General features: G+C 28.2%; 1 protein-coding gene across 4 annotated transcripts; it reads left to right on the forward strand.

Annotated features, from left to right (window-relative positions):
• Positions 1-292: 292 nt before the first annotated feature.
• Positions 293-27,946, forward strand: LOC105257478 (spondin-1). Of its 4 annotated transcripts, none has more exons than XM_011268121.3 (16): positions 293-417; positions 7,122-7,326; positions 16,496-16,739; positions 17,291-17,477; positions 17,722-18,037; positions 18,193-18,323; positions 19,255-19,471; positions 20,101-20,275; positions 20,649-20,880; positions 24,186-24,387; positions 25,096-25,266; positions 25,877-25,999; positions 26,193-26,332; positions 26,574-26,652; positions 27,028-27,090; positions 27,385-27,946. In XM_011268121.3, exons 1-16 carry the CDS (start codon positions 382-384, stop codon positions 27,561-27,563), a joined length of 2,700 nt encoding a protein of 899 aa, XP_011266423.1. In that variant the 5' UTR covers positions 293-381; the 3' UTR covers positions 27,564-27,946. The 4 variants fall into 4 exon arrangements, with proteins under 4 accessions (XP_011266423.1, XP_019884984.1, XP_011266422.1 ...); XM_020029425.2 differs by having other exon boundaries at positions 19,255-19,447; positions 20,649-20,982; positions 27,385-27,945; XM_011268120.3 differs by having other exon boundaries at positions 20,649-20,982; positions 27,385-27,944.
• The last annotated feature ends 28 nt before the right edge of the window (positions 27,947-27,974 follow it).

A 27,974-nucleotide genomic window follows, 5' to 3' on the forward strand; every position in this document is an offset into this window, starting at 1 on the left:
ATATGTTACAAACAATATTCGAGCAGGCACAAAAAGTAGCGCGATAAATTTTTTGAAAGTTACACCTGAAAAACTACATCAGCAAAATATTTTCTTTTAATGTGAATCTCATTTGAGTAAATTGCATAAATTGGTCAAACTTTGACACTTGAATATTCTTGAAATATTTGCAATCGCGACACACGCGTACAATTATCGCGGGGGAAACTTCTTTGGAGTACGCGCATGCCTAATAGCGAACAGCGTTGATATTAACTCCCATTGCGAGAGTCAGAGTTGTCAGTTGGCCGAAGGTCGGCGGTGGTGACGGATGTTTTTTATATGTACGAGTGTGTGTTTTTTCTCTGTCGCACGTGACTCATAGAGATCGGAAGAAAAAAAATGGCGCGCATGCTGAATGGTGTAAACAACATTGCCGTGAGTAGATTTATTTATATTTTCAATTTTGTAATATATATTCTTGGTATATGATTATAAAGTTGACAGCCGCTAGTGATCATGTACTGTGTGTATAATATTTATTTTACATTTAAAATAAATATGTTTAGTTATCGAATAACCGCTATTTGCTATAAAAATTAGTATAGCGCAAAATTAGGCTAATACAATACTTTTGTTTAAAAAAAATTTATACTGTATTTCCCAAAATATTATTTTTGTAAGAAAAGATACACGGATTTTTTCGTCTCTTAATGAATAACATATTTTGATGTTAAATGAATCTTGAAACTATTCTTTGTGTATTTTCTAAAGTTATTGCTTGTATCTCCTTTGTGCGAGAAGAACCTTTTATCCTTTGACAATGATGATATATGTCAGCACTGATACAGTTATCTGTATTAATTTATATCGGTTTTGAATGAATTTTAAAAATAATAATTTATAACAAAAATAGTGGTAAAAAATAAAAAATGAGAAGAAATAATGATACACATATCTACAGATACAGATATTTAAACAGGGATAAAATCAATATTAGGATATAAAATAAATGTTTTAAAAAATAATAAATAAAAGAAATTTGAAAAAGTCTCAGTGAATGATAAAATACATTATGCGTATAATGTATCGTGTGCGCAAATATATTATTTTTATTGAAATTATTTTGACAATTTAATTTAATAAAGGATGATAGTAAAAAATATAATTGCGCGATTCTGATTGAAATATTTGTTGGCGCTTCTGCTCGATCGGCTTATCGACTAGTCGAGCGTGCTGAATACTTCTCTCATGCACGACTAGGCACCTTATTCGAACGTATTGTCAAATCGTTCGTACGGGCAGATAAGGATAGCAGAAAGCAAAGAAAGACGGCAGTCCGCAATGCAACATGGATAGGTTGGATGAAAAACGATCGAACAGCGATGATTCTGTGCCAGCAAGCGGCTGCAGAAGTGCATTTTCGCTTCTTATGTCAGTGCTACCGAATACGTGTCGCGTTGGGTCTTTTTTGTGAATCGGCGAGCCGAAAATCTGCTATTCTACCAAATTGCGGAATTAACGTTCATGTTTTGGTCGTTTTTAACGACCAAAATGATGGCTTTTAACATAAAATTATTAAATTTAGGGTAGAGCGTTGGTCGCAAAAGCTTAATTCGAAATTATATTCAAAGAGATCAAAATGCATAAAAATAATTCTTATAAATATTTTATAATATTTTTTATAAATGTTAATGACAGGCATTACATATGTACATACACACACATTTTATATATATAAACATTTTTCTAATTTTAATTTAAAGATATAATTAATCAAAATACTTGAAATAATCATAATATAGTCATGAAATAATCAATTATTTTAATGTCCAAAGATAATGTAATTATTTAATGAATATTAATGGATACAACATGGACTAACAATTTGATTCGATACGACATGATTTAATTATTCAATCATTTAACTCTAATAACTATTCACAATAATTATTCATAATTATTCATAATTACAACAAGGAGAACGCGATATATATGCGTTCTCTATATACTTTTGAATTATATTTGTTTAACGAAAAACTTCGCGTGTTGAATTGATGAATCATTGATGCATCGACGAACATTTTAATGCGCCGAAATAATGCCAATGACGGCATTTATTCGGCGCGACTATTATTTCAAGTGAAACATATCAATGTTTCATCGAAAAGCTAGATATTTTAAAATTTTTATAGAATACTATACACGACAATACCGGTGTGATGTAGATTGACAAAAAAATCAGCTTTTATATCTATATCGCTGGAAAGAGTGACTTTTATATTTTTTTGCATGAAAAAATACGAACAAAAAATTCATTACCTGAGTATTAATAAAAGAGATGAAGATGAGAATAAAAGAGTTTGATATATATGTATGTATATTTGTATTATATTAACTCTCTGAAATATATCATTTTGTTAAGTTAGATGTTGCTTGATTATTTGCTTTTAATTATATATTATAAGACTAAGTTACATATATTTTATATGAAAAATGAAACAATCGATAAGGAATTTAAAAATATCTTTATATTGCAATTTTATATAATTCTAAATACATGTTGCGACTTTCACATTTCTATAAAAAATATTCATAGAATTAGTTACAAATAACTTATATAATTATTTATTAATTTTTTGAAAAGAACTGAGAAAAGACTTGCGCTTCAGAAAAAATTAATTCGCGTTCAGTTTACCGTGACGTTTAACAGACACATATTGTAAAAAAGAGTATTTTGTTAACTCGACATACACCAACGTAACATGACCAGAACGCAATTTCTTTCAGAAAGCATTCTGTAGAATAAAATGTGTTCCAGAACAATATAAAATTTCTTGATCGCGATTGTTCATGAAAAGATACATTTATAGAAAATAAGAAAAAGAAAAAAAAAAGGAAAATTATTTTAAGAAATTTAGAGAGGAAGGTATAATATAAAGATATATCTTTCGCGTAAATTACTAAGGATTACAGTATCTATGCCCCGTTAAAGATTAAATCGTCTATTTGACGAGAAAGCATGAATACGTCTCTTCCTTCCGTAAGCGCTTCATCTCGCGATGTCGATCCTCGTAATATCGCCAAGACGGTCTTTGCCATTCATCGGGTTCGTCGTTTTTCTTCCAAAGTTCCAAACCGACATATTGACGTCGCTCCCTGGCAATCCGTCGTTCGAGTTGCGCTTTCCTCGATGTAAATCCCACCCTTACTTCCATCACTCTTCGTTCCGTCATCCCTCTTACGATCCGCCGTTTATTCATCCGGCAACCTCATTTAACTCGATAACGATCAGCTTTGATCCCGATAGAAAGCCTAATACAAGTGTACTATGTAAAATTTGAATAGTCTCTCTCTCTTTCTCTCTCTCTCTCTCTCTTTCTGTTTGTGCACACATTAATTTAAATAGAAAGTAAATATCCGAAAAATATAAAAAATAGATTTGTAAAATCAAAAATTATTTTTTAATTACAGTATAAACATTCATTGAAAAATAAATTAAACATACTTTCGATCGAAAAACAAGTTAAAAATGCACTATATATTTATATTATATAATTACACTGCCTAAACTGATTCTTGATTTCTATAAATCGGTATAAAATAATCGTATATATCGTATATAAATCTGTATAAAATAATAACATATAGATTAATAAATATTAAATTATCATTGATAAATATTAATTTAATATGTATTTAAAATTTTTTGCTTTTGCAAAGTTTTAATAAACATATATATACACATTACTTATAAAAAGATAAAGAACTTAATAATATATTTCTGCGAAATTAATGTGAACGAGATGATTATAATCGGCGTTAAATAAACGGTAGAACAATATGATGGTTTTTTTAATTGTAAATAATAAATTTTTTTGCTGAATTGCACAGTCCGGATTTTGTAAGAATCCAATTAACGATCGTTCATATTAATATGGTGAATAAATACAAATTTTAATAAATAGATTTATTATTCCATTTGATTACTTTTCAATGATTGACATAAATTCCTCGATGCATAAACAGAATAGGCATTTTATATATAAATTAAACTTACAAGTGTTAGTGTTTATATACACTGTGTATGTTAATAAATTTATGAAATTATATAAATGTAATAAATTCATCTATTTACTATCTATCAACGCATTTATGCTTTTAAAACATTTAAGAGGGAAAGAAAGAAATAGATAATATAACACAATAACATGATAATTAGATATAATTAAGATATAAAAAGATTATTTTATATTTTCAATAATTGTTTTATCCTTGTGTGCGTGTTACAATTTGGAAATTTCTTGCGAATAAATTGGAAACATATATACAGAGGTGGGTAATAACTAGTTGATTAGTTAAAAGTTAAAAAAAAGTTAAAAAGTTAATAATTTTTAACTCAACTTAGTTATTTTAAAATTATGTGTTTTAAAAATAATTAGTTAAAGTTAAAAAGAGTTAACTTTTTAACTTTAACTAATTATTTTTAAAACACATAAACTTAAACGTATTAACTTTCTCCCCAAATTTATTTGATGATTCATATTATTATTATTTAGAGTAATCTAATTTTAAAATTACAATCTAATTTAATATAAAGTGAAATAATGCTTTTCAAAATTTTAACTTTTATCTTAACTAACGTTAATTTAATCTTAACGTAACTTTTATTGAGTTAATTTTTTATTTGTATAACTTTTAACATAACTAAATTAATTTTTTAACCCATTAACTTTAACTTAATTTAGTTTAAAAAAAATATAAACTTACCCAACCTTGCATATATATAATAAAATTTCAATAATATAAATCATTCTCAAGAAATCCGTAATCGCAGAGAAAGTCAATTCTCTTTTGATAGATATTGTTTGAGTTCTTATTGGTGCACAGTAAGCGAAGATACTTGTTGGTGCACAGTAACGAACAGGGCAAAACGCCAAGCAGAGTGAAATGCCATGTCCTATATATACCGGCTTGGTGCAATATATTTAGGCACTTGGGATTTATGGTTAACCAGCTTATTAGAGGCCAGTAATGCTCACGGATCGATGTATCACATGGTATACAAGCATCGTGTTTCTCGTCTCGCGCATCGTTACGATCGTAACTCTATATCGATTATTTGCATAAAAAAATGTACAAAAAGATGTGAAATAAAAATTTAGCAAGAATAAATAATTTTTTTTTATTAAATCAAATGCAAGACTTTATGGAATTTGAATCATCATTTTCTTTCAAGTTATTCTGGATGTAACGTAATGCCTAATTAGCTATTTCATTGATACTTATCTTCGTCAATTTCGAACAAAATATATTTATTAGTATTTTTACCATTAATAAGTATACATGCGTATTTATTTGACAATAGTTTTGATAAAGGATACAAATATTTCTAATATTTTATTTTATGATATTAGAAAAAAGACTATATATTTTTAATATTCTATGTTTTTATAATTAATTATGATTTTCTAATAATATTAATAAATTCTGATTTTTAAAACAATTTTATAACATCATGTAACATTATTAAATGTAACATTATAAGATTTGATTTAATTATTATTTTGTTTAATGTAATATATTATTTTTTAATATAATATTGCTCGATTTTTCAATTTTTTAATATCATAAATATTTTATTTTAATTAAAGATAATGTTGATTTTAAATTATTATAAAAATCGATATTAAATTATTAAAAAATATAGTTTTTTAAATTATAATTTACTTTAGAGGCATTTCTTGTTTTATCTCTACCATCATGTCGAATACTTCGGATGCTCAGTCGTTCAATGAACCGAGAAAATCGTGAATAATTTTACGCATTCGTTTTGGCACGAACCTATTTTACGAGCAGTGAATGACTCGATGCATTTTCAACGATGCTTTGTTGTATCAAGCACGTGATTACCAGGGCGATAATTGTTTCACATGTTGACATTATTCTAACTCATAGTACTTTGATGTGACATTCTCATGCGCATTTTTATGGTCGCGATCTCGCTGTTGTATCAAAATGAAACGATATTTCGATATAAGATTCGGATTTGGAATAATTATTTTTCTTCAAGAATACTTTTCGTCAAAATTTCTCAATTTATTAATCTTTTTTAACAATGTCTTTCTAGAAATAAAATGTAAAAAATTAAAGAATTTTTTTGTTTTATCGAATGCAAAATGGAAAAATTGTTTTTTATATGATTAATTTGAAGATTAAATTACTTTGGGCAAAACGGAACCAGAATTAGGAGGATCGGTTTCCGATCCCATACTTCTTCGTCCTTCATCGCGATGTGTGTGACTTTGACGAATTTCTAATTAACTCCTTTCGGATGACTTTTGAGATCCTTTTGGGATCCTTTTGAGATATGTTAAATTAAAAAAATTTATTTTTGTCAGATATAAAATAAAAAATCGATATATTTTTGCATGCATCATCTATCGTCTCTATTTCGATATTTTAGATTATCGAATTTTTCAAATAATCATATAATTATACAACGATTCTTCGTTAAAAAATAATTATCCGTCGCACATTCTCAATCATTTTGAAAAATAAGAAAAATAGTTAAATTCGTTGACGTTGTATGATGATAGGATATTTTTCCCTTTGCTTAAATTTTAATTAAAATGCATAATAGGGAAATAAACGAAGAACGTGAGGATGTGCAATAGACTTTCAAACGTGAGAGAGATCAGGAATTGTCGGTTATTCTACCCGAAATTAATTTGCATTTTAATTTTTAATATTCTTAATTATTTTACATTTTTTCAAATTTTAATATAAATTGTAATTTAATATTATTTGTGCGTTTAATGATCTATAATAATTATCCAGCCGATAATTATAATGGACATAAAAGGAGAAACGATAATACTTCATCAATATTCTCGTTTGTCTATTTGCTAGTGAATGAAAATGCGAAACAATATTTCGAAGCTACAACAAATTACATAGAATAAAAAACTCGAAATAAAGTAAAAACATCCTCCAATTATATTTATTGGTTCGCAAGCATTGACGTGATTTAAAATGGAAATGATGTTTGATTTTACGGCTTACATTGCTATTATACTGTCTACATTATTAAAAACTATTGATTCGTTATAATTACATATTGCTATTTTCTTCATTTACAGAAGATGCATTATATTGGGATCGCGTACTACGCCGCTTTGTTGCTGCTCGTTGCAGTAACAAGCACGAATTCGACAAAATGCTCTCGAATCATAGAGGATACCACTATGTCGCGCTCCAATGCCGAAGGCAAATATCACTTTTTCATGACGCTCTTCAATAGGACCGAGATTGTATACGCCTATATGCCTAATACGCGGTATAGTGGTAAGTACACATCGTCGTATACAATCGTGAATAGCGTCGCGAACGAATATTGAAATCTCGATATAATGTTTTTATTTAAAAAATAAAAATAACTTTTATATGACGTCAATCACGATTTTATTATTGTACATAGAGAGAAAATTGCAATTGGCAAATTATTGGTAAATTATATATTTACTTATTATATTGTGCCCCCATTTGAATATATGAATTGAGGAAATATTGAGAAGGTTTATCGAAATCAAACAACACTTTAATTATATTTAATTCTGCAAATGTCTTTCGCTATATGACTTTTAAATGTTTCTGAACTTTGAATAAGTTCTGCAACATGAGAAAAATGATGAAATATGGATTACTTACTGGATGATATATATATATATATATATATATATATATATATATATATTTATATATATTTTTTAAGAATTATGTTATAATCAATATAGAATAATTTTATTATGTGTGATAATCGATATAATATATCTATATAAATATAGAGTAATTTTAATATGGCGTACGTTCCACATTTACTTAAATCAATATTAAATATATTTATATACAGATGTACAGATTTTATTGATAGTTGAAATTTATATAAAGATTTATTAATATTATACTAATTAATAATTGCATTTTGCAATTTTTTATTAAATATTATAATTATGAAGTCAATTTTTTTTAAATATTAGAAATATTGTTTTTGCTTGATTTCGACAAAAATACCTTAGATAACTATAATCAAAAATAATTTTTACCAACAAATTTTATAACTATTTTTCCTAAAAATTATTGAGATTTCATATTTTCCTTTATTAATATAAAATATATTAATATAAATATTAATTATTAATATAATATATATAAAATATAAAATTATATTCAAAGGAGTTGCGATTTCCAATTGATTGTGTACTGGCATTTATCAACTTCCGTTTCAATAACATTTATTATTAGTCTGTCAAAAAAGAATATGACCAGCATAATTTTAAAAATGAAAACATATATATATATATATATATATATATATTTTTTTTTTTTTTTAATAGATTAGAACTATGTCACTTTCATAAAAATACATTCTAGTCATCTTCAATAATTACCTGACATTTTGGAAATATACTTTTCACTTGACAACGTATTCTTGAGGTAAAGATCTCCACATCAAATGAATATATCTAATTAATTGCTTCGCGCTTTTGCCACGAAGTTCGTGTTTCATAAATGTTCAAATATCATCAAATTGACATCGAGCGACATCAATTTAATAATGACAATCAATCCAATTAAAAATTTGAACCCAAGAAAATCTTTTTTTCACGTGTTTTTCAAATAATGAAAGTTTCTCCACTTTGCTCCGCTATTTCCAATTATGAGCACAGTTCGAATGATTTCATACAAAATAAACTAAACTAATCTAAACTTTTCTTTTAAATTTTGCTTGTTCTTAACGCTATATTAGTCGAAAATTGTTTGAAAATATTTCCACATCTATTAATCATAAGTTTTTGTTTGTTGCTCTTCGGGCCGCGCCACGTTCCGATAAATCATCAACCATTTTTGTCTTTTCATACCACTCACTTATTTATTACTTTGCACTCATTTATTTACGAATGCTTTTGACTTTTTTATAGCAATAGTTATTTGTGATATTTTTGGTGGCCTTTCGAATGTATACAAAGAAATACTTCGAAACATTTTGCGCACTTATGATGAAATATGTCGCGTTTCTCTCTAAAAATATGGCAATAATTGACACTTTCTCTTTCTAGTCATAGAAAGAATCCCATATCGCCTTCTTCCAGATTTTTCGATCTTGTTTATGTAACCATCATGCCAATCATATTTTTGAGACACTATATATCTGAACAATGAATATTTTTCCTACATATTTTATCGTTTTATTCTAGATGAAAGATTTTAATACAAAAGATTTATTCAAAATTCGGAAAGTGTTGTTACAGTCCTAACTAGAAGGAAAATTAATATAAAAAATTTAAAGATTCTTTTAATAACTTAAATTCTCTCCAAGTTGAAGGATATAAAATGGACGATCAGACATTCACATTGACATCAAGCAATTGAAGAGGTGATCAGCGTATCAATTACTAGCATTTTGATGATCGCGCAGTTCTGAAATTCGATGCACGAGCACGCTGATTTCCTCGCGCGGCTCTACGCCTTTAACAGTAATTACGGCAATTACCAAAGAAGATCGTAGATCCTTAAATGTTGTAGACAGACATATTAGGGTTTCTGAGAGTCGGAACGACGCGCTTTCGGCCAGCAAAGCCGCGTTACGGATTGAAAGACCGGGCGGAGATTTAGGAAACGACGCTGAAAGATTGAAAAGGCCATTTTCGCCTCGAAAATCGAGATAAATGCCACGTGCACGACCCGACCAAGCAGCGGTGAACTTTGACCGATTAGCTTTGTGACAGTTATGTGGCTGCGGCTTGATAATTGTTCTTCGTCGCCTTCAGGAGTTGCACAGGTTACGCAAGCCGATCTGTCATCATGGAATTCTAGTGATGAATTTCTTTTTCCTGTACTGAAAATATTAGATTAATATTTTAGGAAATTGAATGTTATAGCAAATAAATCTTGTGGTAAATTTCTATGATTTCTTTATAATTGATGATTTTTTCACATTCCATTTTATAAATCACATTCTACATGAATTAAATTTACTTCAATCTTTCAAGTTTGTTAAACTTTAATGTTAAACTAAATGTTTCACTATAATTGCATTGACTATTCATATATTAACATTACAATCATTATTAATTATGATAGTATTCACATATATGTGTCTAAAAGCAAATACAGATATATAAACGAAGACATTCTATACTCGTATATCATCACTTAAAGTATAAATTTATCTTCACATAAAACTATCGTTTTATTTAGTTACGTTGCTTCGAGGTACCGACATTTTTCAAGCTCGACTGCAAAGCTATCCTTACAGCTTTTTCGTGTCTTTTATATCGAGTATCATTAACTCGTGCGACATGATATCGTTAGCTGGATCGATGACCGTAGTTCCAGGTCTCTCCTGTCTTGATAGGTCGAAGTAGATACCCTTGATATGATCCTCTCGTACTTTAACGAGAAATTTTTCCGAATAAAACCGTCTAATCAGAACTTTCCGATAGAGTATATCAATGTATAAAGACTGATTTAATTACTTGATTACATCGTTTTCTCTCTGTTTTTATTATTTACACAGATATTATTCTAATATAAACTCTCTCTATAAACTCTCTCTATTATTTACACAGATATTATTCTAATATAATCCCTCTTTCATTAATTAGTAGTTTATGAAATTTATTAAACATTATTTTATTTATATTAATTCCTCTCGCTTTTTCTCTTTTTCTTATATATTTACAAAATAATATTTACTAAAATAAGACTATCTTTATTTTTCACAATTATTTTTTTTATGAAGATTTTCTTATTGTAAAAATACTTTTGTTTGTCACGAAACATATTAGAATTAAAACAACTTTGTGCATCGATATAAGTTTCAGTATCTCTTGCAAAAACGTCTCTATTTATCTGGTCGACGACCTGAGCACAATGAAGCTTCTCACTTACTCTCTCCTTTTCTCTCTCTTTTTCGATCTTTTCGCGAAACTTAACTCCTCGCGCGGCTCCACTAACGCATGCAAATCTCGTGGGCCCGGTGAATTAATGCGTTACGTAACGCTGGCGAGATGCCAGGTGTGAGACGCATCGTGCTGCAGATTTAACGCGGACTCAATGGCCGGTCCGATAAAATTCTATTAAATCGCCTGGAGACGCCAGTCGACCGCGCTTGCCCCAGGGGTTAAATCCCGAAGAAGAGGCCGGCTGGGAAAATTATTGCGTCGTTACCGTAACGGAGGGTGTCGCGAAACAATGTGGTGAGAGAGTAGTAAAGGCCGGTATAATCAACGTATACATTAACTTTAATTATAAGTCTTTTCCTTCTTTGGCTATACTAACTAGAAACTAGTCCTTTTGCATTATATTATAGGTCATATTATTCAGTTTTAAATTTTTCCTTAACGAAGATACTAAGACACACTGATTGTTGAGTAATTGTCTTTTGACGACGGAGGATTCTTATGACTTTGTAATGAAAAATTGTTGCCGTTGCAATATCAATTAACGCTCTCTAATTGTAATTTTCATAATATATTTTTCCATGGTCTATATTTTATGTAGTAGGTTGTAATTTAGGAAAGGTCAATGAATCACTAAACGCAAGAGTAAATGGAAGCTGTCGGTGCAACTGACGCTGAAAATTTCCTGCAGCATTAATTAAATTTAAACAGCTAAATTTTCATTCTTTTTATACTAAACCTGAAACAGTGCTATTTAGGAAAATAACAATGACTAGTCAATTAAGAGAATTTAATTATACGATCGATAATAATATGACTGATAATAATATCTCTACTGCTCTTACTTATCAAATCCATTTTATCTTATTTTATTATGTATCTATTTACTTAATATATGAAACTAAATCTTAAGTCACGTTTATTATTATCCATAACAATGCATATAACAAGGCCTCATTATCCAGAAAACGCTTGAGAATTTTTCTTCCTGAAGGAAACCGACGATCCATAAAGTACATAAGTAGATAACGCAGTGTGTGGTCAGACACATTTCCGCGTACGACCGCACTCCACTGGACTCTTTTTACTACTTTACCTGAATGAATGAGCCCAAAAATAAATGTAGCGAATCCACGAATTATGCAACTTTAAATTTGATCATAACGCGATTTTTACACTGTTATCTCAGGGTATATCGCGGTCCATCAGCTGTTCATCCTGTCAAACAGCTAAACTTTTATTACTAACTTTTTATTTTTTTTTATATTAAACCCGAAGCAGCGTCTTTTAGGAAAATAACAATGATTAGTCAATTAAGAATGTTTAATTATACGATCGATAATAATATGACTGATAATAATATCTCTGCTGCTGTCACCTATCAAATCCATTTTATCTTACTTTATTATGTATTTATTTACTTTATATTTATCATCGCCGGAAGCTAACGCCGGAAATTGGTCGTCGTCTTGCCTCGCGATTATCCGAGGAATTTCAACCACGCAGCCGGATAGATGGCGACGGTTTTACGCATGTGATAATTGTAAAGCGCTCGTTCATTATATATTATTTAAGAGATTGATTAATAATTCACCCCGTTGTATTATCGTAAGATAGCGTTACGCGCGCATCAACAAACCCTATTGTCCGACTTTACATGCAATCCGTTTTGCTGCAAATGAAAAGTTGAGCTTTTAGTAAACGAATTTTTAGTAAACGAAAACACAAATCTCACGATGAATCGAATCATGTATTGTTACGAATGCGCAGATACAAAACGCAAATCAAGTTCGATTTTGTCGATTTCAAATCGAAAGAAAAGAAGAGAGAATTTGATCACATATCCGATAAAATCAAGTAATTGTAGAACTGGCGAATTGATATTGATAATTTTAGTTTCGAAGAAAGCAGATGTGAAATAAAGTCTCGAATTATCAGATTAGATTTAAATGATTTAATCATCGTTGTAATATATAAAAAAATGTCAGTTTATGTTTTACAAAAGAGTAAATTTAACCAGAATTCTTTTTAGATATAATTAGTTAAAAAATAAATAATAGAAAAAATTGCTGTAACTCTTCGAAAAACTTTGATTTATATTTCCAATGTAAAATATCGAAAATACTTCTCCAACACTCTCGAACGCCGAACAGTCTCGTTATGTATGTGTCTCGTATGTTAGAAACACGATACTCCGACGAAGGTCTCAGTTAACTGCGTTTTTGCCATTAATTCTTCTAATTCAAGGTTATGGGAATAATTCTGCGAGAGGTAAACATAAGCGTCATGACTCATCATCGTCGCTGATGTAATAAATTTAAACTTCGATAAATATCAGGAAATGCGGGATATTTGATTTGGTTTTTAATTCAATTAATCACTTTAATTCAATTGACATAATGCATGATATTGACTGTAAAGAATATGTTAAATTGCTCGTTTGTTAACAAAATCACATATCGTAAATATTCATGTAAAATATATATAATAGTGAACATATTATATTAAAATTTGTAGTATAGCTGTATGCAAATCATATCTTTTATTTTTAATTAAAAGTTTTTATGTGCTTGAGAATATGTATCTATTAAAATAAAATCAGCTCTTTCAGATTGGTTAAAGAAATTGCAAATAATGCTATAATTTTATTCCACATAGCACGCTGGAATTATTAATAATTATTATTTTTTTCAATTTCATTACGAATATTGTAACTATAATTAACTTTCATATATACATATATATTTGAGAGTTAATTGCATAGGATATTTTAATTTATTCACTCAAATATCTTAAAATTTGTAAGTGTTAGATGGAAACTTTTTAAACAAACTTTTTAAACAAGTTGTTTAGTTAGTACAAAAGTTGTTTAGTTGGAGAAAAAAATAGGAATATTGGTTATAGGAATATAGGAATATTGCCTTGTAAATTATAAGGTGAAAATATGTATAATGTAAATTATTAATAAGATTATCATGTGAAAGTCTATCTAGGTTTTTTCAGTGGAACCAAACTTAATTTTTTTATACAAATCAATTCCTTGTAATATTTAACATAATAAGTTACGCGGATAGAAAAACCAAAAATTGAATATATAGTTTAGAAGATATTTTAATTTGACAAAATTGTATATAAATTATAAGAGAGAGGGAGAGAGAGAGAGAGAGAGAGAGAGAGAGAGAGAGGAGAGAGAGAGAGAGAGAAAAGAAGAAGAAAGAAAAATATCTTATAAACTATATATTTAATTTTTGGCCTTCCTATAACTTTTTACACTGCAGGGAGTCGATTATAAAAAAATATAATAAATCGATATATAAAAAAAAGTAGAACTCTTCCATTTAAAAAACTGAGAAAATCTTCATATTTTAGCATTTTATACCAAACTCAAACTAATATTCTGTCTTTTTTCCCCTTTCAAATCAAAGTTCAGAGTTTTTATTTTATAATTTTCATCTTAATCAGAGAGAGCGAAAAAGAGAGAGAGGGGGGGAGGAGAGAGAGAGAGAGAGATTGCGTTTTTCTAATGATACGAGTTTTTCTGTTTTGATTGGACGAATTATTTAATCTTCTTGGATCTACTTTATTATGTTCTTCTTGATTTTATCATGATTAATAAAAGTTATATGTGCGTGTATAATTTATTATTAATTTTTCTATTGTTAATCTTTAAATTGTCTTAAAAAGTTTTTTAAAATTTACACAACATGTAAGTCTCTATATGCAAAGATACATAGTTCAAGAAGACTTGTAACACCAGAAGCCATATGGCTTCAAATAGCTGAGTATTACATATTATAACATAGAGAATGACCGCAAATGCACAATCTTGCGATTAGGTTATTTCGCAATTTTTCCAAATGTTTTATTTAATTATTTATATAATACTCGTAGCATTTTTTACCATTCAATATCTCTTTATTTAAAAAAAATAATGTAATTCGATTTTTACAAATTGTTTTTTATTTAAAGAAATAATTTAATCCAATTTTTATATTCCAAATATTGACTATAATCAACAATCATGTAATTGTAATTACTGTTATATTAGATCATGATTATATTAGATACATATCTAATATCTCAAGATAATTTAATATTAAATAATATATACTAAAATAATAATTTAATAATATAAAACTAATTTTTTATGACATAAATAATATATATATATATATTTACTGAAAACTGAAATAAACCTATTGATACGATAATTTGGTAAAATCTAAATTATATATATCGTTTAAACCGGGTCACGTGAAATGTAGCACACTTACATATGTTGAAGAAAATTTCGTAATAGAGAAAGAAATATACGAATTCCCTTGAACACAGCAGCGAATTCACAATGTGTCGTGTTTAATCCATGCTATAAATAGCAAGTCGGTAGCCGAGTTGATATATATTTATATTGCGAGCACACGAATATTTCTGCTATACATAGAAAATCTATAAGTCGATATTCATGCATGTACATCTTTGATATTCACAGTAAGAAGTATTATTGATTATCTTATTGTTTATTTTTGATAAGAAAAAGAAAATTCCGAAGGAAGAATTCATAAATACAATGCGATAATTTTGGAAGGAAGCGAATATATATTAATTTTTCTCATAAAGTGTATTATTTTATTTTCGAAAATTAAATCAATATTTTAATGCATCAAGGAAAAGTATGGCGCTTCCTCCATCGAATTTGTTTTTGTGCTTCCAAAAGTTTTACCTCGATCGTTAAAATTTTCCTAGAGGTAAAAATATTGAGTTTCTCACCCGTAATCAATTATAAACTCTGCGTGAACAAAACGAAAGTTTCTCATATCTTTTTTTTTAGTTGAACTATACGTTATGAACATTTTGATAGGTGCACTTGATTGCGCAAAAATTATGATGAAAGTAATTTACAGCAGTAGCTCGCTTAATTATAGCCATCTAATCATGACAAATCTTATAGACTTAACAATCAAAGGATATCGATGAAATGTTTTCGATATATATATATATATATATATATATATATATATATATATATATATACATAAATTACATATTAATTTTCAAAATAATATAATATATATTTATAAGTAATATATATTTCAATAAATAAGGAATATACAATATATAATTAAATAATATATATTAAGTAATATTAATAAATAAATATTTCTTAAAGTCAAAATTACTTTTGGATTGTAATTAATTACAAATAAAAAATTTTGAAAACTGAAAAGTATTATATTATTAATTTTTTTATCAAAGACCAACTTGCGAAATTTTTAAAATATATTTTGATTGCATATATTAAAACATATTTTATCAATACAAATTAATATCGAGCTGCGATAGAAAATGTGTATTACATATCTCGAGTTTTATTAAATTATTATTTTATCGAATTTCATGCAAAAGCATTACATACAAAAACATTTTATTAAATTCCATTATGTCCAAATTTTATTTTTTCTATATATAATTATTACGGAATATAAATCAATATTTATTATTTATAAACAATGTTGATAAATTACCATTGATTAAAGATATGTTGATTATTTCAGTGGTCCTACAGGCCGACAATCCCGATCAGATTCACCGGAAGTTTACGAGATTTCTCATATCCGCCGAGGCCGAAAATGCAAATGAGACGGCCGATGTCGGTATATTCGATCTCCAGGATGATGTAATGACCAAATTTGCCGATAATTGCGCGAATGCCGTCATGGAAACATCAAAAGTTTCAAAAGAAGAGATATCTGTCGGTTGGACCAGTCCTACTGAAGGTAGCGGTTGCATACTTATCAGGTGAAGCAATACTTTTATTAACACAATGTGCAAAATAAATAAATACTATCTATTTTGTGATTAACATTAATTAAAGATAATATTAAGACTTGTTATAAGTACATAAATTTAAACTTAAATATATACATATATAATGTTATTAAATTAATATTTATTAAAATCACAATATATATGCTTTTATTAACATGAATTGAATACAAATTTGCAGAAAAAGAATAAAAAGGCGTTTATTTTATAATATTAGTAAAAAGAGAATTTTTCTTATAAATACATCTTTCTTAAAAATACATCTATAAATGCATGCATATTATGAAATATGTATTGTGCAACATCGTACTATTAATATATTTATATATGTTATATTTATTATATGTGATTTTTCGCATAATTTTAATAGTTTAAACTCTCTCTAAAGGATTATTTGTATGTTTTCTCTTGTTTTATATTTTATTATTTAACAATTTAATTTTTCGTAAATTATACATTCAACGATAATATGCGTGCAGATTATTTTTATTCTCTGTTTTATTTTCTTTTTCTCTTTATTGCAGAGCGACGGTGCTTGAAACGCCAGATACATGGTACATGGATGATTCAAATTTAGTCCTCAACATGTGTCAAGACTCAAAAGCGGAAGCTGACGATCAGGGTCCGGTTTTAGCAGAATGTTGCGCCTGCGAGGAGGCAAAATATGAAGTCACATTTGAAGGATTATGGTCGCGTAACACGCATCCCAAAGTAATTAAAACTGAAAGTAATTAAGAACGAATGGATATTTAAAGCTTGGATAATTACATACATATAAGTATAAATAATTTTTCAAACTCGAATGAAAGATGAACTTTGCTTTTCTGGAATATTCTATATATCTGAAATCGCAAACATCGATCAATCGTTTGTGATTGAAGATCTTTCCAGCAATTGACGTATTCTTGAGATTTATGACGTTCATCCATCGTTTTATTTATTTTTTTCTTTTTAGGATTTTCCAAGTAAAGAGTGGCTAATTCGTTTTTCGGACGTAATCGGTGCATCTCACACTGATAATTACAGCTTTTGGCGATATAGTAACAATGGTATATCAAACGGGCATACAGATATGGCTAGTATCGGGCTACGTCAAGTGGCAGAAGCTGGTACGACACGAAAATTAGAATCAGAATTAAAAAATCAAAGTGACCATATTAGAACGATAATAAAAGCAAGAGGCATCGCTTTTCCAAACGTGACGGGTCGAACTTTCGCTGTTTTTCGTGTGGATCGAAAACATCATCTAATGTCTCTGGTTTCAAAGATCGGTAATAAGATTTTTTTATTATTTAAAGAATTATTAATCATAGATTTATTAAATCTTGAGATAAAATGTTGTTTTATTGTTCTTTTTTTAGAAGTTAAGACTTAAATTAGAAAATAATTCCTTATTTTTTATTGATAAATGATTTTTTTATCGTAGATCCTTCGCCAGATTGGATCGTCGGCGTTTCTGGTCTTGAACTATGTCTATCTAATTGTTCTTGGATAATCCATAAAGAACTAAATTTGTATCCCTACGATGCAGGTACTGATGATGGTATCACATACGTGGTAAGCAAATATATATATTTTAGTTTTAATCATTTATAATATAAGATTAATATTTTTTATTTTGTTATTTTTATAAAGAAAAAATTGATTTAAACAATTGGTAAATCAGAGAAAATGGTTGATCCGAGAACTATCCTCCTATGCATCTATTCAAAACGATTTAATTAATTATAACATTACGATTGTTTTTTTCTAGGCCGTTTTTTTGTCTTGAAATATACCCTATAATATAAAAAATTTGCGTATCAGATTTTGATTTATTTTGTTTTTCACTGCAACATTTTTCGTGTTACGTAAATTTCGCATGGGTGATTCGATGAGGTGACCGATAAAAATTTCATGTCCACTTACGCTCGCACGATTTTCACATAGTAATAAATTTTTGATTCTATCTCTGCATCACAATGTTCGTATAATGAAATATTACCAAATTAGTGCAGATTGCACATATTCAAAACAAAAAAAAATTTTGTCACCCATCAATAATGAAGAATAAAGAATCATATAATAATCTCATAATCTTTGGACATGCGGGAGAGTATCTGATTCCATCAGTTCACAATAGCTATCTCGATCGCAAACTGGAATTGCTGACGCCGTTGAATTTTATGCTTTCTCCGCACTCTTTCAACGAGCGAGAATTTACTTCCGTTTTATGTAAACCTTTCTATTACCTCTTTTATTTGCTCTTTTGAAAAATTTTGTCTTATTTGTGAAAAATTTTTTATAATGATATTTAATCGTTATTGCCGCATTTCATTCGTAATGTCTTACAAAATATAAATAGATACGAGGAATAATAATAGCGAATTCGATTAGAAATGGAAAATGTATTTATAGAATATTGTACCTTCACTTTACGATAAATAATTATAATTATTTTGTTAGACACACACGTATCCGTTTTTTATTATTTTCTATCATTTATTAGTCACCGGATTCGCCTACGGAGCCACAGGAACCAATTCGACGTATCACGTCGACGTATCCAAATGATTCGAGATCACCTTTTTATGACTCATCTGGTCTGGATATGAAACCCCTTGCGAAGCTCTACTTGAACAGACAGAGATTGTACGAGAAAACCTGCGATTCTAAGTTTCTACATACATTGGCTGACGGAGGTGGAAATTTAAATAAAACGCCTAGCAAGTATCGCTTTGTTTAAAAATTATTTTTATTTCTCAAACATGCTTAAACGTTGGAGAATTTATGATAAAGATTAATTATTACCGAAAATTTTATAAAGCATTAACGTCTATAATTTTTTCAGCTATATAAAAATAATTTTTTTAAATATAAAATTTTAAACATACTTTTAAAATGTCATGCTAAAATTCGTGAATGAGATTCCGCACAATTAAACAATAAAAGTATAAAAGTAAAGCTTATCATAACTCTCTACGTTAAGTGATTTATTTGCTTATTTCCTAGATTATTTGCAAAAGCTTTTAAGCAGAATAATAATTTCTATAAATATTTGTATGTGCAAGAAATGTTTCTACAGAATTCGTTTACATTTTAGTTTATTTATATTTTTGTTTATCTACATTTTCATTTATGTATATTTTTTGATTTTATAATATGTTATTTGGCAGTAAATTATATTATAAATTTATTTTATATATAAGATATTTATATTATGTGAATTTTTATTTATTTGTAAAATATGTTATTAATTAGCAATAACATAATTCTTCAACTGTTTTGCTATGACATTTAAATGTACGTGATTTATACAAAATTTCTGAAAAAGTTAATCAATCATTTCATGTAGAGCGTTGTAAAGTGACATTTTGGGCTGAATGGAGCACGTGCTCAGTCAATTGCGGCTTAGGCACTCAACTAAGACAACGTCGCTTTCGCGATGAAGCTGCTGCAAATGCGAATAAACCATGTACCACAACTTTAACAGATCGAAGATTCTGTTATAATGAACAAAGGCCATACTGGTAATGAGCGCGATAGTGTAATCTTTACATCGCAATTAAGAATTAATCTATCAACTTTCTGAATCTTCTTTTTTATGATATAATATAATATTTTTATAATAGGTTGCATATATTTTATTTTTTTCATATTCTTTTCAAAAAGATCTTAACAGAAGTAACCTTTCTGTGTTATATTTTTGTATGATAAGAGAAATTTTATATTTTCCCATCAATTAAAATGTTTATTATATGTCTACACTTTTACTTATTTGTCTCGTATTGCTGACAGAAAAAATTTTAAACTATCTCTAAGTATATAATAGAGAGAATCTGTTTACACTACATGGCTAATAATGACTTGTATTTTATATCGCAAAATGTTTTAATTCGCCAGCCCCAGTAATGCGCGTTACAACGGTCTATTGAACAGCGAAATGTGTGAATTAACGCCTTGGAGTTCTTGGAGTTCGTGCTCGTCTACCTGCGGCGAGGGCAGCAAAACACGAAACAGGAACTTCCGGCAGAAGAAATTTCGAAAACAATGCAAGGCTGTGCCGGACGGACCGCAATTACAGGAGACATTCGATTGCGAGAACGAGCCTTGCGAAGGCGAAGACACGGAGGAGGTAAGGCATCGATTGAGACGGTTGAACAACGATGATGAGAATGAAGACCATGCCGGTGAGAGAGCAGAAACGAGCGGAGAGATAATCGAGGAATGGTTGCAGGTATGAAAAGATTCAAAAATATCAGGACTGATAGGAATGGATTTCTTTGACGAAACTGATTGAAATATTGATTTCGCAACTCTCGAATATGCGAATTAAATCGCATTTATTTATTTAATAGCAAATTAATTCGCTATTATGACAATTGCTAAATAAAAATAAAATATGATATGTGATTTTAGAACATTAAATTATGTATATACTATATTAAAATCAGAGATTTTTATCATTTTATGATATTAATTTTTATTTAACAAGAACTTTATATCGTTTATGGAAAATTTTTCTAATCTCAATATATTAAACTTAATAATAACGCTTATTATTAATGCTTATTTCAAAATATTAAAATTATTTATTAAGGGATCATTGGAAAAAAGTGTAGTCGACCAAACTAGCCAGAAAATTTGTTTATTAATACGACGTTTCAACCATATGGTTGTGGTCCTTATCAAATATATACTGGAAAAGATTTATAAAATTAATTAACGGTTTGAATACATAATACGCACAACGAATTAAAATGTGAACAATTTTTTACCAATGTAATAATAATCAGGAGACAGGCATAGACGATAATCTTGTAAAACTGCACAAGTCACATTAACAAAAAACATTATTTAACTAGATTCGAATTTGAGAGAAACTGATGCGTCCGTGTGAGACTTCGAAAGGAAAAACGAAACTACGTGACCTTTATTATTTTGTCGTAAATGTTGTTTAAACTATCCGTGTCTTTCTGTAGGTTGATTAGATTATTAAATCTCTTGATAAAGAACATCTCGGCAATCTCTCTCTTTCGAACATACTTTTCATTATGCAAAATATTGGGTTTCGACCAAAATCATGTTCGGATTCCAATCTATGTTTGTTAATGACCGAGTGATTAGTTTCATGTAACTTTATATCATTACAATGTTCTTTCACTCGCGTACGTAAATGTCTTTTTGTTTGCCCAATGTATGATAAATTACAATCCTTACAATTTAATTTGTATACAACACTTGTCTTGTCATTATTATGTAAGCTATCTTTACCGCGTCTAATTAAATTATTTAGTTTTTTTTTTGTTATTTTGTAGACGACGTTAAAACTACTATTTCGCAAAAGACGGTACAGATCATGACTCGTATTCTCTACGTATGGTATTGTATTAAAATGAGTCTAAACGAGTAGGATTCACGTCAACAGTATCATTGTGGTCACGATTATTTAAAAAATTAATTCTTTTTTGAATATGTCTATGTATGATATGTTCTGGAAAACAATTATTGATTAAGGTGTTATATACTAGCTTGATTTTATAAATCTTTCCAGCTTTTATTTATAAATCTTTTCCACTATATACTTAATAAGGATCACAACCATATGGTCGAAATGTCGTATTAATAAACAAATTTTCTGGCTAGTTTGGTCGACTACACTTTTTTTTCAATGATACTTTGATTATTTGACTAGCGACATTAAGTTATTTTATAATTTTTTATTTATTAAGATTTAACCTAAAATTATATATATTTATTATTTTAAGAAAAAAATATTTATTAATTTGCGAAAAAAATATAATTGAAAAAAATTTTTTCTCTCGAATTGAAAATTTATTTACACATCTTCGAGAATTTATACATTAAAATTTTTCAATTCTTAAATAATTTCAAATAATAACAAATTTTTATCATTTTATCATTTTATAATAAAAATTTCTGTATTTAATATTAATTTTTTTAATCTTAATATTAAATATAATAATATAAAGCTTATTATTCCAAAGCATACTAAGATTTAATTTTATATTTGTTAATTAAAGAAAAAAATAATTAAAGATTTTCTTTCTCTAATTGAGACAATTTACTTACATCGAGAGGATTAGTACGCGAAAATTCTTTAATTGTCAAATAATTTCATACTCTATCGACTCATTAGAATAATCATCATTGAGTTTATATGTAAATCCCCAGGTTTATTCCGTTGATAAAGTTGAATTTCCAAATTGCATTTAATTGATATTCATTTCCTGTTTCATTCGAATGTAAAATACGTTCCGCCAATTTGAATCAGGTTCGTCTAAAAGTTTGCTCGTATTACGACTAACTACATTCACGTATTCTATCTAATAGATATCGAGTGAACATCGTTTCTCTACGACTCTACGAAATACAGAAGAGATAAATGATTCGCTCGATATGTATTAAAACGAATTTATCAGCTTTGCTAAATATTAAATCATCAGAAACACAACCAGCAACAATAGCGCTTCTCACGAGTAATCGATACCTGCACCATTTCTCGTAGATCCACGGCACTGGCATCCTCATGTAAGTCACACGATATCGTAAAAAAAGAAAATTAATTAGAAGATTAATATTAAAAACTTGCATTTCAGTGTACGAAAAATTTAATCATATTTTTCATAGAACACCATTAAACTATGCAAGTAATAACATAGTGTGCATGAAGCGCTTTGAACATTGCATTGAAAAATACAAAAATATTATGTGAGTGACAAATTATATACATAAACTTTGAATTTAATGTCAAAGATTCGATTTGCTTTGCATATAACATGACATCTTTACAGCTATTCGTTCTCGTTTTCAAATAGTTCATTTGTGCTATTAAAATTGAAGATATAAGTACTATATAAAAAGTGTTTATCAATCATCTTTATTTATTTTCTCATGAAATATATGCTGATATTCTAACGAATCAATATAATATATTGTAATTTAATAACAATCGTTAACTATCAGTTGCACATTTATGCTATATCATATATGTATTATCATAAAAATCAATCTTACATTCACGTGCTAAAATTTATAGAATTGCGAATATAACATACATCTGATAAATAAATAAAAAAACAAATTTCAACAATCGATGTAAAGACTGAAGATACGCAAGGATGAAGAAGCAAAATTCATATCCGCAAATTTGTTTAAGACTGCAATCTCATTATATTCTCTTAATGTACATCATACTTTTAAACAATAGCTAAGTAATTTTTGAAATAAAATTGGATTCTACAATTCACAAAAATCTGCGCGTGTAACAGATTTTTCAACCTCATACACAAAGAAATTTTCTTGACAAAAAAAGAAAACTAATGAGAGAGAAAGAAAGAATTTTGCTTCTACAACTCTTTTGATTAACAGCTGTTTTTTCATGTTGATTGATTAAATTTTAATTTATATTAACCGCAGAGATGTCCTATGGACCATTATACACAATGGTCCTTATGGACGCCGTGCAGTTCTAGCTGCGGAGATGGTGTCAAATTGCGATCTAGGCTGTATAGGGACTCTAATAAGGATAATAGTGACAGCCACGAGGAATGCAAAGTGCAACAGGCATCATGCAAAGCCGAAATTCCGAGCTGCGATTTGTCGAGAGAAGAAAAAATAAGTAAAAAAACATTTATTCTCCTAACTTTTTTAGGAAATTATTTAATAATATACACTGAGGGAAAAATTTTTTTAAATCAAATAAATTTGTTTTCTTGAAACTTTTACTTTAAATAGAAGGAATTGTTTATTTCATTTAAGCAAAAGCATTTAATTTTAATTAAATATGCATGTTATATTAAGTACATTATTTTCATTTATATATTTTTTATATTTAAATACTATTTTCATAAAATATATACTATAATTTATTAAATTAAATATATTATTTTTTTAAATTAAAAAATTTAAAATTTTTGGGAATAAAAAATGCATTTTAATAAATATTTTAAAATTAAAAATATTTAATTAAAAATTATATTTTTTAAGCATATATATTTTTTTAAACATATGTAAATAAATACTTAACTTAAGCAAATAAATGTTTTAAATACAAGTAAATACATGATTAGTACCCACCGAATAAATAGCTTTCTTGAGTTAACTAAAATTTTTTTATTTTAAGATAATTTTTCCCTCAGTAGTAAAAAGATTATATAATAGCCCAAAAAGTTGAAATGGACCTTTTCAATTCAATTAAGAAATTTTATGACATTTAATATTAAATGTTAATTACAGTATTTTTTTTAAATATGGCCTCCCCCTATATGAAAATATATCTTTCGGTGAAATTTTTACAACGTGAAAAAAAATCATCATTGATTTGTAGAGATCTGCAGCGAACCCAAGGTGAAGGGACGATGTAATTTGAACATATTAAGAGCTTATTTTGACAAACAAAACAGCACTTGTCGTGTCTTTAGTTATTCTGGCTGCGACGGTAATCGAAATAATTTCCCAACCGTGCAAGATTGCAATAATGTTTGCGGCAATTTCCAAAGTAAGTTAACTCGATTATTCGATACCGTGCATGCCGTGAATTCATCACATTAATAGCGCATCCATAATAATATTATTAATTGTGGAACTCCACACATATCCACTGTTTCTATTAAATTCCTATCTGCAAAAGCAATTTTCACAATCAGATTTCTAAGTGTATATAACAAACTATAGATGACTTTTATATTATGTAATCTTAATATTATTACAATTATGATAGAACATAATTTTTTCTGCGCGAAATATCAAGATAAGTCTTTTAATTTTGTTAGACTAATTAAGAGTCGTGTCTTGATTTAATCTCGAATTTTGATAATTTTTTTTATTTTAAATTATATTATAAAAATTATGTTAAATATATATTATTTTAAATCACCGTTCAGTATTAGATATAAATTATTAATAAAATCAAGACAAAGCAATACAGAACTTACTCTTACTACAAAAGATTTACTCAGGACTAAGATAAAATTTAAGTTTTCATAAATTTTCAATACTGATATAATATTTTTAACAATATAATTATCTCGTCTTGAATTTTATGCAATCCTAATTTCCTCACAAATAATCATTTGTCATGCTCTGCACACGCTTACTAACCAATTCAGGAGAATTGAAGGCGAATCTATCAGCAATCATGAAAAATCTTAAGGTGTCCCTTAGCAGCGTCCTCAGCTATCATATTCCTGCGCAGGAGCAACGTAACGCAAAGGCGAAGAGAGCGCAACATGGTGATAATTTGTTTTAAGCAAAAGTTACTTGAGATTCCACTGAATATCGAACATTTACAAAGTGAACTCTATTATATAGTTTTGTATTATAAGCTCTTATGGAAAATGGTTTTAAGAGAATTTAAAAATAAATGTAATGCACGAATATTTCTGCCTCGTTAAAGGTCATTTTGCATTGTTCTTTTTTTCGCAGAGGATTTTAAAGGCATTGAAGCGGTTAGTCAGATAATGGAATCGAGTGAGAATAGTAAAGTGGATTGCCAGATATCTGAATGGAGTAAATGGTCGCGCTGTGAAAGCTGTCGTGGATTTGCCACGAGCACTAGGGAGACGGTATTGTTATGAGTTTTTATTCACATATATATTTATCGCATTTATAGATACTTATATAAAATAATATCGATATAAAAATAATGACATTTCAATGAATAATAAATATTAACAATTATTTAATTAATATTAACAATTAATAAAATTAATTTTCTCGATTTATTTTAAATTATAATATGTATAAAGCAAAAGGATATAATATATCTCATGCATCTTATCATGTAAAAATATGGTTATTTTACAGATTCCACCCAAAGGTGGGGGTAAGAAATGTCCAAAAAAACTTATCCGAAGAAAGAAGTGCAATAAAATTCTGCCATGCTGTGAGTATTGGTATACTTTTATAAAGGCTGCGTTCCGTTTCACGCATATGCGCGTATTTATCTATAGTATACATTACGCATACTATAAATAATGCGCGCATATGCGTGAAACGGAACGCAGCCAAATTCTCCTTTACTATGATATAATTTATCATAAATACACATAATAAATTATTCACGAAATTATTTTTTGAAAATTACGTATTTTAAAGCATGCAAACAGATTTTTTAAATCTATATTTTCAGCTCTTTTCTTAGACAATATCATTATTAAATATAGAGGTAAATTTTAATAACTTATTTTATAATTTTAAATAAATTAATTTAAATTAATTAATTTAAAAAAATTTTTAAATAAATTTTATTATTTTTTAGTTCTACAAGATGAAAAAGGTCGCCGATTTCATCGAAACAAAAATACTGAAATAGAGCATGAGAGTAAGTTTCATATTGCTTTAAAGTAAAATATCATTTCAAACCTTAGAATTTATGAATTCGTAATTTGCCTTACATTAAAGTTTCATAGCTTAGATTCAAAAGAATAAATTATTTGCTACATATTCAGTATCTATTCAGAGTATACAGAGTAGAATCGACATTAAATGAATACAACAACTGATCAAGTAATTAAGGCACTATTGGCGATTTGATTTGATAAGATAATGAACTAAGAAAATAATCGTGTCAATTTTGTTTATTCATAATATTCAATATCGCTCACTCTGTATACAGTTTCAGTGAATTGCGAAATGACATCGTGGTCAACGTGGTCGGAATGCAGTGCGACCTGTGGCGAATCGTTGCGAACCAGGGTCAGAAGTGTGACGGTGAAACCACGTGGATCCTGGGCCAAACTCTGTCCAGTTTTGACGGAATTCAAAAAGTGTCGCAGAATAGATTGTCCGCAGTAGTCCGAGAGTGTTTGCATTCTATCTTATTATTCTATCGATAGGCATATTACTATTTGCACGGTGCGTCTGTGTCGAATATTGAAATTCATGTGACTTTGTCGTTAGATTGATTACTCGTGTGACACTCCTTCTTAAATATTATAATGTAAGTGAAATCTCCAAAGTGTGCAGGAGGGATAGAAGCATGTATCTGTAGAAAATATTATCGGGATATAGGGCTAACACTGGACGACAGCAATTTTATCCTATAAAAGTTCGCATATTTTTGCTGTTTTGATAACGAACAAATAATAGAGTTAATAATAAAAGCAAAGAAACGATAAAAAACGACAAAATCGTATTTGATATTAAAATTGTGGATATTTTAGATTTTGGAAGAATAATATTTTATCTTAAAATCTATAATTCTCA

This window comes from Camponotus floridanus, unplaced genomic scaffold (assembly GCF_003227725.1).
Source record: "Camponotus floridanus strain SB8 unplaced genomic scaffold, Cflo_v7.5 scaffold69, whole genome shotgun sequence".
Lineage (NCBI taxonomy): Eukaryota > Metazoa > Arthropoda > Insecta > Hymenoptera > Formicidae > Camponotus > Camponotus floridanus.

Coding starts and splice junctions, on each gene's coding strand:
- LOC105257478 (XM_011268120.3), top strand. CDS start 382: ATGGCGCGCATGCTGAATGGTGTAAACAACATTGCC. Junction 17,478..17,721: donor CGCGTAACACGCATCCCAAA/GTAATTAAAACT, acceptor TTTTCTTTTTAG/GATTTTCCAAGTAAAGAGTG. Junction 24,388..25,095: donor GTCGAGAGAAGAAAAAATAA/GTAAAAAAACAT, acceptor ATTGATTTGTAG/AGATCTGCAGCGAACCCAAG.